The sequence below is a fragment of the Cavia porcellus genome, unplaced genomic scaffold (assembly GCF_034190915.1).
Source record: "Cavia porcellus strain 051 isolate PalLab524CR breed Dunkin Hartley unplaced genomic scaffold, mCavPor4.1 scaffold_4, whole genome shotgun sequence".
Taxonomy (NCBI): Eukaryota; Metazoa; Chordata; class Mammalia; order Rodentia; family Caviidae; genus Cavia; species Cavia porcellus.
The window spans coordinates 65418508-65434992 of NW_026947487.1; the positions used below are offsets into that span (position 1 = coordinate 65418508).

A 16485-nucleotide genomic window follows, 5' to 3' on the forward strand; every position below is an offset into this window, starting at 1 on the left:
GAAGACAGAGGACAAGGTTGTCTTATGAAACCTAGCATCAAGACTAGTAATATGTTCTGCTTTACATATGCTCATAATCAAAATTAACAGTAAATCTTACGTGATCTCATTAAAAATTTGATAGTATTGTTTTGATAGAAATCATGTCTGCTTTTTAGTTGTTGGTATCAAAACGCGATGTAAGTTTTCCAGTCTTGCCAATTAAAACTTCAAGAATAGACTAGTATTTTTAAGTTCTCACGGAAATTGCTGATTTCCAAAAATTGCTTTTCATAGTAACTTTAGGGTTTAAAGGCCATTACATCAAATTATTTATGTATAGCTAAGGCTTATTTTTAGTTTGTATCCATATTTAGAATTATATTGTTTCTGAACTAACAAGACAACTACTTTTTTCTTTAAAGTCAAATTTCACTGAACTACTTGATTTATGCATTAGTTTGCTAGGGCTGCATAAGAAGGTACCATAAACTGTGTGACTTAAACAAAAAAATGTATTTTTATTGCAAATCTGGGAAGTCAGGACCAAGATGTTGGCATGTGTGCTCTTTCCCGAGGCCTCTCTCCTGGACTCACAGATGGCCACCTTTTCACTGTGTCTGCACATGGCCACCCTCTGTCTGTAGCATGTGTCCTAATGTCCTTTCCTTATAAGGACATTAATCATATTGGATGAAATCTACTCCAAGAACTTCATTTTATTTTAATCACCTCATTAGAGGTCCCATCTCCAAACACAGTCATATTCTAAGGTTCTGGGGATTAGTACACCAATGTATGCAACTGAGAAACATATGATGTATCCATAATAACTAGTAAACCCCTATATATATATAGTGCATCCCCTATTCATAAACTGTGATATTGTGACATGGAACCAAGAACACTAGGTTAGAATTTGGAGTTCAAGAGCTACAGAAAAGTCTTAGAGATTATCTAATCCACTGATTCTCAACCCTTGAGGCAGAAAAGGAGTTTTGACTTACACCACTGCTCTGTCCACATCCCCAAATACAATTATGAATTAATTTGGAGTGGGAACAATCATTAGCATATTTTTAGAACTTTCCAAGTGTTTCTAATATGAGACCATGATCGAAAATCAGAATTGTTTAGAAAATCATCCAGAGTGTTTACAAAACTGCACATTCCAGTACTCCAATCATTGTTACTCTTATATTGAACCTCCAAATATAGAACTAAACCCATTTCTCAAGCTTGCTAGTATGAATTTTAAAGTCTTGTGTTTCTTGTTTTGCAGGCGAAATCCCTAAGGCTTAAAGAAGTTAATTTATTCAAGGTTGCACAACCAGGAAATGATGGAACCAGAATGAATTTAGTTATTAGGTCTCTTGACATCTACTATGACTTTTTAGCAGAATTCTCTGTGCTCATAAAGAACTGTGGAGCCAGCCGTTAAAATGTTCTTATAGTTATGGCCATACCCTGACGTATCTAGACACTAATAAAGCAGCATTTATCATCCCTGCATTTACATAAAGATGCATCCCAGGAATGCACAGCATGCTCCAGGGTAACTGGTGACATAAGAATTGATGGTGATTGTGCATGCTTTACTGCGTTACTTTGGTGCTGCTAGATTTTCTTGATTCTTTCTCAGACTAACACGTGATTTCTACAGAGAAGATGACTGTAAAAGCTTCAGGCAGGTGACATGAAGGAAAAAGCTGCTTCCCTGGTTTCTGCAGCAGAGTTTGGTGACTTCTGAATCAAGAGAAGTTTAGTAACACTTAACCATCAAAAAGCAATATCCTTGGTGCAGACCACAGCTGGCAGAGAAGCATCTCTGGTTGACTTTTGGGCTAGTAGTGAGGGCATATCAGGAGCTCAAGGGATTTTCAATCCTGGGGCTGTTTGGCTTGCAAAAACTTTGGCTTGGGAGACCTTTTGGGAGATTAGTGTCAAAGAAGTTGTGAAACAATCTTAACAAACCATGCATCAAAATCTAAATCTCCTAAGTAACTAATGATACATGAACATTTAGATTTTTTCCCATGAAGATTCCCCTTGGTTTTCCTAAAGTCTTTCTCAGATATTTACAATTTTTGTTGTTTATAGTAAAGACCCAGATTTGAGTTGGAAAGAAAAAGCAAAATGTGAAAGTCTGAAACAAGATAGACCTTCATTAAGGATTTTAAAATTAGTCTACAGTTATAACAATGTCATTCAGTTTGCCATCAGTATTTCTGAAATGTAGCTATTTTGTAAACTGATATACCCTAGCATTTTAGTTCTAAACTCTTCTCAGTTCATTTTTTTTCCCCCAAAGTGTGGATGAAGAGTCACCTACTCTAGAATTAAATGGGGAGACTATTGAAAATGCTAGGCTCTGAGTCCCACAACAGAGACACTGAGTTTCTGATAGTTCCTATAGAAATCTGCATTTTTAGCACCTATCTAGGTGATTTGTAGCAATCTTTTTCTGTAAGAACCCTAAAATGTAATACAGATATTATTATTTTTTTCTCCTAAACTGTTAATAGCTATTATTCAAAGTAAAAAGACTCTCACTTCCTTATCTGATTCTCTAGCTGATTCTCTAGTAGCTGATTCGCTAATTGACTAGGCTCCAGAGTGCCTGAGCAGATTGATTGTCAAGCGTTAATGTGATAAGTTCTCAGGAGCTGCACAGATTAAAGTTTAAATTGCTCTAAGATATGTCCAAAGGAGAGCCCCCATCCCAGAGAAGAAAGATAGCTGTGAAATGTTTCCATAGAAAGAGAGAGATGCCCACATATACACATATGAAATCCCAAGTCTCTATTTCTGAGTTATTATAAATAAGTGTACTTTGAATATTTAAATGATTTAAGAAATTCAGATCTGAGCTGCTAACCAACATAGAACTTGGTGAGACATGTTTGTCACACCAATTACCTTCACTAAGCTTGAAATTAGATTTTTTAGAGTAGGTTTGCTAAATATCTCCCCGAGTTTTAAGTTTAGGCATGTTTGGAGGCTTAATAACCACAGCCTCAAAAATAAATATCTCTGATTTGGAATCAGTTTTAGGCCTAGGTGGAAAAGTACGTCTGCATACCACTGCTTCATTTCTACTTAGACTGTTTCAAAATTAGAAATTAAGCAAAAAAAAAAAAAATTTTTTTTTAAAGCAAATGGTGGGGGATACTGTCTTATAAATTCAAACTTTTTTCTAACTGTATGTTCACACAGCGAAGAGTTTTGGACACCACCTCTTTGCTGCAGGGTAAGGACTAAAGGAGCTGGAAGGTAGGAGGAGGCAGGAAGATGGGGTGTGGTGCTAATCAGAGAGCAGATTAAAGGCCAGAACAAAAGCATCTTGACCTTCACTATCTCTGTGCAGCCCTCCCAAAGCAAATAGTTTCACTTGTACTCTCTCCAAAAGCATTATAATGGAAAAGTTAATTACCCTTCCTAGAATGCCGAGTTTTATATTTCTGAGAGACTCTGTAGTAACCTCTGCTTTTTATTTTTTGTTTTCTACACTTATTTGGTTGCTTGGACACCCCACCGTTGCCTCCTCTCCTTCTTCTTTCCCCTCCTCGCTATGCACAAGCCCACCCAGCCTAGAGAAGGAAATGAGCACTATGGATGATACCAAGATTTTCCTAATTGCATGACTTGCATCAGTTTCTGGGCTGGGTGTCGCTGTTTGGCTGTGTTTGTCTTTGCCAAAGACCCAGTGAAAATCTCGCCAGAGGGGAAAATAGATCCTAATTCATTTGCCTGGGAGGAAAGAAGTCATCAAATGCTCTTTCAGAGGATGAAGAAAAAAAGTTTCACACTTCACAAAAAAAGGAATGAAATGCAGAGAAATCTACTCTGAGGCACACAGGCAATGGCTGAGGCTGGTACAGCCACCCAGAGAAAGGTGTAATCCTGGAATGTGTGTCCAGATTTCAACCCTGAAAGCAGCTGTGCACTGGGACATTGATCATAGAAGCAACTTCTTCATTTTTCTCCTGGAACCAAACCATGCGTTTATGCTTTTCTCCAGTGAAAACAATAACCAAAAAAGCAGATAGGAGGATTGTACAAATAGAGTTTGGGAGATTGGGCAAATCTGGGAAAAGAAGAAAAGGGATCAATAACTAATAGATTAGTTATTTTTACTCCATGATTTTATTCTTACAAATTTCATCTCTTTTGGAAGGGGGTAATATGTTTCTTGGCTTACAAAATATCTTAATATTTTGCTTCAAGATTTTGTTCCTTAAAGAAAAAGGGAAGTAGAAAGAAATATTGTATGCATTCTTTAAAACACCTCTGTGTTAAAGGAGTAATAGGACTATTTATGACAAAGTAATACATTACATCCTAAATCCATTTAAAAACCCTGTAAAAACTTGAGCTGGAGCCTGGAATCTTTGGATGATATCAGCTGATGGGTGGAGTTTTTCATCTGAGAGGAAGCATGGCCTTCTCCCACACTGAGCACAGAAGATTTCCTCAGCTAAGGGCCCTTCATTAGATAAGCCAGGGAAGGAATGAGCTGCTCTTCTGCATTTACACCATTCTTTCTGCAGCAAGGCAAATTCGAGCTGGTGCTCTTCTTACAATCCTTTTATCCTTAGCATCATTCTGGCTTACAGTTTTTAAATACTGGGTACACACTGCACTTCTAACTTAGGGTTATTATAGCTAAGCCAGTTAAAACTGAATGAGGGTAAATAGGAAGGAGAGAGAAGTTCAAATAACTTCCCAAATTATCTATTCTGTTCAAAAATATTTTAACATAAATGCTAAATTTGCTTCATGTCTACCACTGGTTTCTTTCGTTCACTGAAAAGAAAGTTTTGCTCTTTTAATTATTTCTCCTTTGTAAGAAAGAATCTTTACTTATTTGTGACTTGTACTCTGAACAACAAATTGACCATTCCTTAAAGACCATGACTGTTGTTCTCTCATTATTTTTATGAAATTTTGTTTTATTTTTTCATAGAAAAGTAAAAAGACTGTTTGTATATTTGTTTTATTAATATCTACTCATATTATATTAAAATAAAAATTTAATTTTTTTAAAACTACATGTAGATTAATGGATCTACTGACTTTCTTGATTTTATGCCCTGAAACCTTTTTCTGTAAACTTCCTATAAGTTAGAGACACTAGAAAGTCCCAATTAGTTACATATACATCCATAACATGGAACCAGCTATTTTTCAGGAAAAAGAAAAAGAAATCATTAAAGGAAGTCAAGGCCACACAAAAAAATTCTTCTAACAGTACTACAGCAACCTGATGACCCAAGGAGGACAAGGCTAAAAGGCCATGCCCTTCACCAACAGGGGAGTCACTCACATGTGATAGCATGAAAAACTTCCCCATGTATGACTGTGTTTGCTTTCCAAGTCACTGCTACATGACTAAGTCAGGAGGAGTGTTATTCACAAGTTGAAATAAAGGAAACAAGCCGAGCTCAGTGGCACATGTCTGTAATTCCCACACTAGGGAGACAGGATTGTGAGTTCCTGCCTAACCTTGGCTACTGAGCAAGACCTTTTCAATAAACAAATAAATGCAATAGAAACCCCACAAAATTTGGAGCCCTTCTCCTGACTTCTTAGCCACTGTTCTTTCCATTACACTCTTACGTTCTCATTGTTCTATCTTGGGGGTGACATCCACATTAGCCACATAATTGCCAGACACTGAGTGGGCCCTGACTGGCCCTCCTCTTGAGTAAGTTGTAAGAATTAAGCAATGTCAACAAAGGAAACTTATTTAAAATAATGCCTCCAGTCATACATATAGGATAGGAGTGGGAATTAAAATTTAAGTGTATATGTATATAAATTATAAATCTGTATGTGTAAACATTCTTGTAAATATATGGGTGTATGTGCAAACTTGCATAAGTATTCTAACACACACTTAGGCACACACATACACAACTTAAAGAGGAGTAAGTATATAGTAACTAGCATGACAAAATTAGTTCCAGTAAGACACCAGTCCTCTAACCCTAGAGATGACAAAATAAAGCTAATTTTTAAAAATTTCTTTCTCCAATTGTCTCATTCACACATCCTGAAGAGTAGATATGTTCCTTAAAAGTTCTAAGTCCCAGGTTGAAGTGGAACAGGCAAGGCTGCCTTAGGAATATCAGGGGTGAAGCAGAGGCATGGGGCTTCCTTGTCCATGCCCACCCAGGTTCCAAAACTAGACCATTTCTGCCTCACACGTGCTGGCGCTCAGGATCTTCTGGTTAGCTAGGATACTTTTGGAGGAGGACAAGTGGATGGCCCAGTTTCATGGCCCAATCTGGGCTGGCCAGATTGTCTACATCTTTTGGAGGTTGTTTCTCAAATTTAAAGGAGAAAATGAGAATTTCAAGCTAAAGGAACATTCAGAAGATCATCGTGTGTGTGTGTGTGTGTGTGTGTGTGTGTGTGTGTGTGTGTGTGTGTGTGTGTGTGTTGGGGGCATTTGTTGACCTCTTCTAAGTGCCTGCAACCGTGGGCTACCCAGTGAGTCACCAAGCACCTTCTCCCCTGGTGCCCGTGCAGCCACCAAAGCACTGAAAGAGTCCGCAGGGGAGAGGACAGAGCCTCAGAAACATCCCTCTAAAGTTGTGGGCAGGAACAAAAAGCTTCAGAAGGCAGGACGTAGACATGACGATAAAGCAGGAGCTACCTCCGAGCGATCCTGACAGCCTGAAGGATTCTAGAACGTGGGCCAGGGCAGAGTGAGGGCTGAGAGCTGCCCGGTCTCTCGGGCCTCGGGGCGCGCGGGAGGCTCCGGGCACTGAGCCTGCAAGGAGAAGCTGGACCCCGGGGAGGACGACCTGGGGCTCACATCTAGGAACAGGGGCGATGTGGAGCAGGGGGGGGGGGGGGAAGCTGGCCCCTGGCTATGCCGTTTCTGGATGTTACTGGTCCCGCTGTTGAAGAGGATTCCCCTTTAGAGTTCACTGGCCAGCGCGCTTCGAGAGGCCGAGCTCCGAGGACCTTAACCGGGAAGAGCACCTGGGCGCCAGGCACCCTGTTCCCCGCCGCGGTGCTGCTCCCTACCTCACAGCAGATTGCAGCGATGAGTGCAAGGCACCCCAGGGCCGCAGAGACACAAGTGCGCTGCCCGAGCCTTAGCAACTTGCCCAGCCAGGTCCCAGTTTGGTCTGGGCTCTCTGGGCCTGCTAACTCCTGCAGAGCCGCTTCTGATGGTGGCTCCCTTCAGGCCCTTGCTGGTGGATGGTAAACGCTGCACCCCACAAGCGCATCCTGGAAAATACAGGTGCCTCCTCCCTCCAGGAAGGGAAGAGACCCAGAGGAGAGAGGTTGGGCGACCTTGAGGAGTTCGCTGATCCCCGGTACCAGGGCAAGGTCAGGGTTGGTCCACCGCAGTCCTAAAGCAAGGGTTGTCCAGCCCAAGAAACTGGTTGGCTTCAGGGCCTGCAGCTCCCACACTCAAAGCTCAGGCCACCTGGTTGGACTGAGTCACCTGGCATGGACTTTTGGGACCAGCTGGTCTTGATGTCTACATGACCCTGTGACCTTGTTTTTTCCGCACTTCAAGCAGATACAGGCTTGCAGCTCTGACACAGGGGAGATTTCAGCTCCTCCCCGAGAAGCTCAGACAGAAGAGTATTAAAGTGCCTTTGGAAGCTTGAACAGGCAGCATTCAAATCAAACATTCCTGAGTTTGCCTTGGCTGAAGACTAGACTAGCTTTGGGCACCCTTCCCCTACCACTTCCCGCCAAAATGGTCTCGTGGGCAGACAGATCAGCATAACTGCACAGCCCTAAAGTGCCTGCCATGAAAACACCTACCTGGATCGTCTGGGCGATGCTCAGCCAAGACTGGGCTTTCTTCCTGATTGTATGATTAAGTTAATGGCCACACAAAAGAAAACATGGGGCAGGCTCTGAGTCTGCATGGGTTCTCCAGGAAATATGATTCTGGACTGAAAAGAAGCCTTTTCCAAAAGGTAACATTTGCTTACATTATTGCAGACCTCAGTGCATTCCTGCCTGGATCCTCAATAGATAATGAAACTCCCTTGGTGATAAAGATTCCAAGGACCAGATGGAAAGGAAAAGGTCAAGGGTTTTGTTTGTTGTTTTTTAAGTTAGGCAGTAGGACAACCTGCATTTATTTGTGTTGAACAGGTTTTTGCTTCAAAGATCCTCTAGCTTCCAGGCACAGCCAATTCAGTCTGTCAAATAATGTGAGTTTAAACCCTGGAGACCCGTCTTCAGTTTGTCCCCAAATGTCCTCACTTCTTGCCATTCAGTTTCCTTCGCTGTCAATCTTGGCTTTTCTCTAAAATGTCCCCACTATGTTCACTAGGATTGCTCAGTAGGTAAAACAAGTAGACTATGCCTCACTCATTTTACAGACAAGAAAACCAAGCCACAAGTAAATCTGTGATGCCTACAGGATGCAAGGTCACATTAGTCAAGAACAGCAAGGGTAGAAGTGGAATCAAACTATTGCTTAGGAAAACTTACAGCATGCCTCAAATGTAACACAAAAAGTATTTCACCAACTTTCCTTAAACTCCCTTGTAGACACACACTATTCGTTCAATTCAAAGTCTTCCTCCAACCCCCAGCTTTTTCTTTTTTTCTTTTCTTTAAAACAGTCTCATTAAGTTGCCAGACAGGACTAAAACTTCAATCTTTTCGACTCTCAGTCCTGGGATCACAGGACGTGCCCCCTTGCTATGCTCTTCAATCTAGTCTTTACCTGCTCCCTAGTATAACTTGTTTTTTGGCAGCCTTAACATAATCAAAGCCTTAAAATCCTTTTAGGAAAAGTCATGCAAAATCCTGTACTGAGACCTACAATAAATTTTCCATTTCAGATCTTTTCATGTGTCCTTCAAGTATAGGGAAGATCAGCAGAATAGGCAAGGAGGGAGAAAGTAGAAAACTTCCCTCTTACAATGGTTAAAACAGTGCCTGTTTCTAGAGCATCCATAGATGGCTATGGGGATTCCCAGGGATTATGAGCAAACTATCATAAGACCTAAGGTACCATTTCTACAGATGGTTTTATGTCTGATAGTTACTGGATGAACCATCTACACTTACACAAATACTCTCTATTTAACTACGAATATGAAGACTAGAGTGACTTCTCATAAAGGGAACAGGAAGAGGAGGAAAGTTACCAGGTTCTTTTGCATTATAATATTGCACAGCCATTCCCCCTTTCCCGCACTGTGCAGATGTTGAAGACTTTAGAAGCAAAACTGGGCCCTTTGACATACAGTCTACCACCAAACTGTGATCTTTTCACTAGGGTTCCCACAGGGGTGTCTCTTAATGGACACCAGAATGCTGAAAGGTTTTAGAGAATAAACTGTTCATCCATGTAGACACTGTCCTAGAACCAAAAGCCAGCTTTTCCTCTGTTCTCCCAGATACACACCTGAAATTGTTTGTCTCAGGACATTTGAGAACATGCTAATTATCTTGCTGCTCTGAAGAATGCAGATATAGCAGTGGCAGGCATTTTTGTCAAAATGAATTGTCTTTGATCAAGAAGCCCCAACAATAGTTTCCAGCCAAAGATTTCTCAAGCCATAATCAAATTATCTTTTAGGTGTACAACTGACTTACAGTAAATAAATGCAAATGGGTCAAGGCATATCATCTCTGTTCTCTCCTTTTCAGGGACTGAATGGTATCTACTCAAAGTGTACCACTTGGCTGCCAAAAACATGTTAAAAACTTTTCAAAAAGTAGTTTTGAAGAAAATAGTCATTTATTGTCAAAGCATCCAACATACCCAGATAAACTATACAGTTTAATAAATCTTTCCAGGGATAAAAGAAACACATAACTATTCAGACTCCATTTCACTGACACAAAATTACACTTTGTATTAAAGGGAAATACTTATTTACATAATTAACGACATTCTTCATTGAAGTCCGTAATCATTTCATGATACATGCACTTCCCCCTGGAAACTTCAACTGAATGGCAAGCCCCTTTTTATTCATTTTTATTTTTGTAAGAACACAAGCTATCATCAAGAAATGCAGAAAGCATCTCACTGACCTCCGTTTCTTTATATCTAAAATAAATTTTGCCCTTACATATAATTATTCCATCTAAACAGTAAGTGCTTAATAATTTAAGTAGAAACGTATGACAAATGCATCAATATGTTGCAATATATGACATTTTAAAAAATGTACCTTTGTTTTTCGGGAAAGTGAAAATGCGTGCATTCAAAAGAAAACCCCTTCCAACCACCCACCCACTCAAAAATTCACCATCCTGTCTCGCGCGCGTGTGCGTCTCCGTGTGTCCCGGGTAAATAATCTGAATGAGGGAAGGAGGCTCCTGTTAGAGCATGTGTATGCGTGAGTGTGTGCGCGTGTTTGCGTGTGCTTGTGCAGTGTTTCCGGGCGCGAGGAAGTGGTGGGCGACCTCACGAATTTGCTCCTGCGGCTGGCTTGGCTGTGCGCGGGCGCATGGACAGTTGGGGTCCTCTGCGTGTCAATTGTGCGAGGTCATGTGCCTGGATAGGTGGTGGCGCTCCCTGAAGGACTCGTTGCATATGGGGCACTTGAGTTTCTCCTCCCGCCGCCGCTTGACCAGCGGCTCCATGGCGTACTCCTTTTTGTGGTGCGAGCGCATGTGGTACACCAGGTCGGAGGTCATGCGGAAGGAGGCGTTGCACTTGGCGCACCAGTTCTGCGCGGGCAGACACAGCGAGGTGAAGGAGGGCGGCAGCAGCGTGAGCGCCGCGGGCAGCTGCAGCTGGAGGGGCCCGGCCGCCGCCGCCGCCGCCGCCGCCGCGGAGCTCTTGGGCCAGAAGGCCGTGGCGTAGAGGAAGGGGCTCTGCTTGGGCAGCCCGCCGCCGCCCCCCGCCAGCGCCCCGCAGCCGCCGTTGAGGTCCGCGGCGCCCTGCAGCTTCACGGCCAGCGGGTCGGCGGGGGCGGGGTACAGTCTGGTGGGGCCCACGCCGTCGCCGGGGTGGCACGGCTCGAGCGCCCCCAGCTTCTGGCCCAGCACCAGCGGGGACAGCTGCGAGAAGGAGCGCGCGGGCTGCGAGAAGGCGCTCTTGCGCTCGTCGGGCGCGGAGCCCTGGCCGCCGCCCGCCGCGCCCGCCGCGCCCCCGCCCAGCTGCGGCACCGACGTGAAGGCGCTGCCGCCCTCCAGCCGGCCGGGCAGCGGGCCCCCCGGCCGCGGGCCCAGCAGCTTCTCTGCGCCGCCCGCCGGGGACGCGGCCGCGGGTGTGGACGCGCCGCCCCCGCCGCCCCCGCCGGCGTCCTGGTCCTCGGGCGCCGCGCCGCCGCCCTCGGCAGCCGTGTCCTCCTGCAGCCCTGCCGCGCGCGCCGCCTTCTTCACCTCCACGAAGGCGCTGCGCTTGGCCTCGCCCGTCTCGGGGCTGGGCGGCGTGAAGAGGCGGCCGCCGTCCTCCAGGCCGAAGTAGCTGCCCGAGGCGCGGTACTGCTGCGGCGTGCACACCAGGTCCTCCTTGGAGGCCGGCGGGGGCCGCTCGGCCGGGCGGGCCCGGCCCCCCACCTCGGCAGCCTCCTCGGGGAACTTCCGCTTTCCTTTGCAGCCGCCGGCGGCCGCGCCGTCGGGGCTCAGCTCCGCCTCCTGGTGGCCGGCGCCGCTGCAACCGCCGCTGAGCCCTGAGGCCGGGGAGCAGCTGCCGCCTCCCCGCGAGTTCTCCAGCTCCCGGGCCAGGTTGTGGAAGTCCGTAGATGGCTTCGCACTGCTGCTGCTGCTACTGCTAGTGCTGCCAGCGGAGGGAGGTGGGTTGCTGCTCTCGGGCGAGGGGGCTGGGTAATGGTGGATGGGGCCAGCTTTGCAGAATTTGGGCCCGGGGCCCAAAGATGCCTCCTGTTGCGGCTGCTGCTCTTTGCCGCCGCCGCCGCCCCCTTGGTCCTTCGTGCCCACGCCGCCGCCTTGCTCGTCTTGGGGACTCAGATCAGCGCTGTGAAGTCTCTTGGGGCAGCGGAAACGCAGATGCGCCACATAGGGAAACTCAAACTGGAAACGCTGGCTGCATTCCAGGCATGAATAAGGGGACGACCCTGCTTAGTGAGCAAACACCACACACAGGCACACCACATGATTACTCAGCGTCGCCCCCGGCCACTTGGCCAGCATCCCCTTCGCAAGCCACCTTCAGCTCCAAGAAAATATTCTACCCGACCTGATCTAACTTTCCTTCCAAATCGGAGGAGTATAGTAAAGCAAGCCGAGGGCGCCCCGGCTTGTCCTCCCCTGTCCGTCCCAGCTTCGTTTCGGGCTGCATCCCGGAAGTTTCCTAGGAGATTCCCGGAGGAAAGGCACCCATGGGTGGCCCTGCCGCCGCTCCCTGCACCTCTCCCCAGCCCGCGAAGGGCCCACGCGCAGCTCGCGAGCCAACCTACCATTCAGTTTGTTGTGGGGTCTAGAGGGGCAGAGCAAGAGTAACTCAGTCAGTTCTTTCCCGTACCAAACGAGTAATTCCTCGTCTTTGGCAATCCTGCGGAGGGAGCGGTAGAACAGCTGTCCGTTTTTGATGTAGGCTTCGAGGTTCTGTTCTTCCCGATCTCTGGCCGACTGGACCAGGCGCAGCCACATGAGGCCTTCGGAAGAACCGTTTGCCGCTGAGGTGTCTACCTGTATTTTAAAATAGAAGAACGTAGGAAGGAAGAGGGAACGTCCTTGTGAGAAAATGAAGCCAGACAAATGAGACCCTTTCTTGCCTTCCAGAGAATTAGCTGAGACCAAAACTTGAGGCAAGGTGGGACACAAACTTATGCTTCGAACCAGCAAGCAAGTTAAGTATCCTTGTGAAACACTACATCAATCCTATAATTTAAATCTTTTTCATATTTTGGTTGAATATCCAATGTAGAGAGTCCCTCTTAAAATGTAAAGTAGTCTTTAACCTCTTCCGGATTTACTTCTAGGTTGTTACACACTACAGAAGTACGAGGAAGTTTGTCTCAAAAGTAAAGTACAAGTTTAGATCTTAGAAATCATTCTGCGGGACGCATCTTCCTAATTTCCACTTGGACGATTAATAGCTCTTCTCTGTAAAGGAAGAATAGGAAGTGACTAGGAAGGCCTGTTGTCTTAAGACTCAAACGTGTGGACTTAATGATGCATTGCTGTCCAAACAATTATCATTTTTATTTAAATAAACTGTGGCTACTAGCTAATCTTTCTAAAGAAAGTAACATTCAGGAGATGAGCTGGCCTCCTATGCTGGAAAGCAGGTAGTACCCAATACTTGCAAAAGTACTTCCAGAAAGCACTTAGTGTGTAAATGACTTTAGCCTAGAGTTGAGGAAGACAGATGCATCAAGCAGAAAACTCAGAACCAATTCACACCTTCCTAATATTCTAAAGCACTCAGGTGAAATTCAGTTTATTTAGTTTGTATTTTATTTAGTTTGTATTTAGTTTTGGCAGTTAAGCTGGGACTACTTGCATTACTGCATTTTCTACAGTCAGAGCCTGTTCTGCTTGTCATGAGAATGATTCTTACTCCATTTCCAAGAGGTTGTGGCCCTCATGCACCTACACAGCACAGGCCAACACTTACCCGGAAGATATAAGGTACAGTTCTCTTGTCAGTGGACTTGAGTGCTATGAAGGCTATGCTGTCATACAGGGAAGTATGGCTCAAAACGCAGGGCCCAAATATAGCATTTTCGGGGATATCGCAGGTTGTGTAAACGCTGGTAAAAATATCTGTCAGGCATTGTTGGACAGCCTTGGCATCTCCATCCCAGATGCCTCTCTGGATGCCTGAATCCTCCATCACTAGAGACAAATATGCAGGACAGAGCAGGTTATATCACATATATATCATTGCTATGCACCCACACAGAATATTGCAATTCCGAGACAGGTATTTTTTGTTGCATATGCCTGATTTTTGCAAAGCTCTTACTTTAAAAATAAAGCAGACCAATGTAAAATGCTTTTAAAACATTAACTCAGTAGTAGTTTCCTTCCCTTTTAGATAATCAGAAGAGTGGAGCACCTAGAGCCTACTGCATGTTTGGGAGAAAAGGAAAAGACCAGGAGAGACCAGGTTATTTTTACTCATGTTGGCAATGGATGTCTTTGGGGTGAAGATAACGGAGAATAGTAATATATCTTTTCTACCAAGCTACACAGACTTTTCTGATAGAAACTTCTAGCCCTTGGGGAGACACTCTTTTCTTATGCATTGAACTGGATGCCCTGGAGCTGATTTTCCCCCCTTTTCTTCCAAAGAGGGGAGCAGCATTAGCAAGCAGGCGGAGACAGTGGAGCATAGCGAATGGATTTCAAGTAGAGTGTCAGGGCCACTAATTCCGTGTCAGCTAACCTTTCTCTGCAGCCTACAAGCAGGGACGTATGTCTGCTCATTACCATAATCCAACACTGTCCCTTGGAGGCTTTAATTAAAAGCAGCAAGCAGAGGTAATTATTTTTTTCTCGACATGCTTATTTATGGATGAGGGTGAATCCTAGTTACCTTGTCATACAAGAGGGTGGAGAGAGTCGCATGTGGTCTGTGAAGTGAGCAGGTACAGGGCAGGCCTGAACTGTCCCCTGTCTGACATAGTGTGGGTAATGACTGGTGACTTCTCACTTCCCCAGACACAACCCTGCTTGGGCAAGAGGGGGCAGCCCTGCTTGAATAGTCCTTTGCGGCTCTCCAGCTGTTTAATCCACAGCAATTTAGAAAGTAATGCCCCAATGGAGGACTGTCTATTAAGCTGTCATAAAGGGACATTTCCCTTCCTCTGCTACTGGACACACCCTACATCAGTTTTAAAGAAAGCAGACATTAAGTGTTTAAACTAGCTTTGAGCTGGCTGCTTTGGCTCTCTTTCTGACAGGTGTAAAGATTCCTCCAGGTTGGTTTTTCCCTAATACGTGGCAGTGATTTATGTATGTTTCCTATAAGTGATAGAAAAGAGTCAATGTAAATTTTTTCTGCAAAGCCATCCATTAACTCATTATTGGTAATTCCCATTTTATTTTTTGTATTTATTTATTTATTTATTTTTGGTACCGGAGATCGAACTCAGGACCTCGCGCTTACCAGGCAGGCGCTTATGCAGCTGAGATAAATCCCCGGCCCCCCATTTCATCTTAATGTCCATTAACCAATTAGTCTAGCAAATGTAATTCCGAGGTAGCGTTTGTTTGTTTGCTTCCTTGCCAGCTTACAGAGCCAAAACTTTGGTCAGCCCTTTTCCCGTTCATTCTCCTGTATGCCTGCAGTGGTAAGTGTTGGACCCTACCTGCCAAACAGCAAACAGGAAGAAAAGATCCCCAAAGTAGAAACTTTTATTATACTAACCAGCTATCCGTGGGCATTTTTACCTCCCACAAAGTAACCTTCCTGATTTCCAATTGCAAATTAAATATATTTAAAAATCCAGGACCGCTCATCAATCAATCAATCCTAACCTCCCCTTTTCAGTTCCTCAGATCAGCGTTTTATGCCCTAATTTCTTCTCGCTTCCCTTTCAAACTCTTCGCACAAGCGTTTCATTGTGCAGGGAGGGCGCCGTCACTTCAGCCGACAGCAAGAACGCAGTCATTAAAATGCGGTTCTACCTAACAATACGGTGGAAAGGTCCTGGAGGGCTGGCCGCGCTCGCACTGGCCGGCGGCCGCCGAGATGCTCCAGCCGCGGTCACGGTACCCGCTGGGCAGGAGCCCGCCCGGGGGCTCGCCGCGCGCTGCCGCCTCTGCCACCCCAAAGCTCCCGCGCGGCGTCCCGCGCCAGGCCGGGTCTCGGGGCCACCCGGGGGACCCTGTCCCAGGCGCGCCGGTCCGGGAGGCGCCGCAGCGGTCCCCGGCGCTCCCGCCCCTCCGGGCAGGCATTGTCTGGCGGCCGCGCGCTCCGCAGCCCCGGGCTTCTCGGGAAAGTGCGCCCGCACGCTCCTCTTTGTATACTCTTATTGGCAGATGAGCTCCCCTTAATGATCATTTTCCCTGTCTTTTGAAAGACCAGGGGACGGGGTGGGACATTTCCCAGCCTTCCTATTAGACCCACCTTTCTCCCATCCCCCCTCCCACAGCCACGCGAATCCTGAAGACTCACCCGGAATAAGGTCGGGATCCGCTCGCCCCGATAAGGCCACCTGGAACTGGGGAGCTGCGATCAAGGGCTGCTGTCTGCCTATTGTATCAGTGCAATTCCATGTCGGGTGTTTCAGGTCTTGTAGACGCTGCCTAAAGAGAGAAGACGGAGAGAGATGGAGAGATGGGGAGAGGAAAATGGAGAGAGAGAGAGAGAGAGAGAGAGAGAGAGAGAGTACAGATGGACCCGACGCAGTGACTGACTGGCACACAGACACACACTTTTTGTTTGCTGCACATAATCTGCCCAATGACGCGTGACAGCCCACGTCCCCTCCCTTTAACTCTTTGCTGGGCTGGGCGCTCCCTCCGGCGCAGCCTGCCTCCAAGCCTGCTTCACGGCCTGCCGGCGCCTGCAGAAGCCAGCGCCTTTCCCCGGTGGCGACGCCTCTCCAAGTGCGGTTTGGCCCATCTTCTCCCCACACT

General features: G+C 45.9%; 1 protein-coding gene across 2 annotated transcripts; it reads right to left on the reverse strand.

The window, feature by feature from the left end:
- Window positions 1–9693: 9693 nt before the first annotated feature.
- Window positions 9694–16146, reverse strand: Prdm8 (PR/SET domain 8). Of its 2 annotated transcripts, none has more exons than XM_063247209.1 (4): window positions 16022–16146; window positions 13514–13734; window positions 12351–12582; window positions 9694–12008 (listed from the first exon to the last, which is right to left on the reverse strand). In XM_063247209.1, the coding sequence occupies exons 2-4, from the start codon at window positions 13730–13732 to the stop codon at window positions 10459–10461; spliced, it is 2001 nt and encodes a 666-aa protein (XP_063103279.1). In that variant the 5' UTR covers window positions 13733–13734; window positions 16022–16146; the 3' UTR covers window positions 9694–10458. The 2 variants fall into 2 exon arrangements, with proteins under 2 accessions (XP_063103279.1, XP_063103278.1); XM_063247208.1 differs by having other exon boundaries at window positions 9694–12011.
- Window positions 16147–16485: the final 339 nt, after the last annotated feature.

Excerpts from the sequence above, each read along its gene's own strand:
- Prdm8 (XM_063247208.1), bottom strand. The coding sequence starts at position 13,732 with ATGGAGGATTCAGGCATCCAGAGAGGCATCTGGGATGGAGATGCCAAG. Across the intron at positions 12,583-13,513 it reads CTGTACCTTATATCTTCCGG|GTAGACACCTCAGCGGCAAA; the intron begins GTAAGTGTTGGC and ends TTTAAAATACAG. Across the intron at positions 12,012-12,350 it reads ACCCCACAACAAACTGAATG|CAGGGTCGTCCCCTTATTCA; the intron begins GTAGGTTGGCTC and ends TTGCTCACTAAG.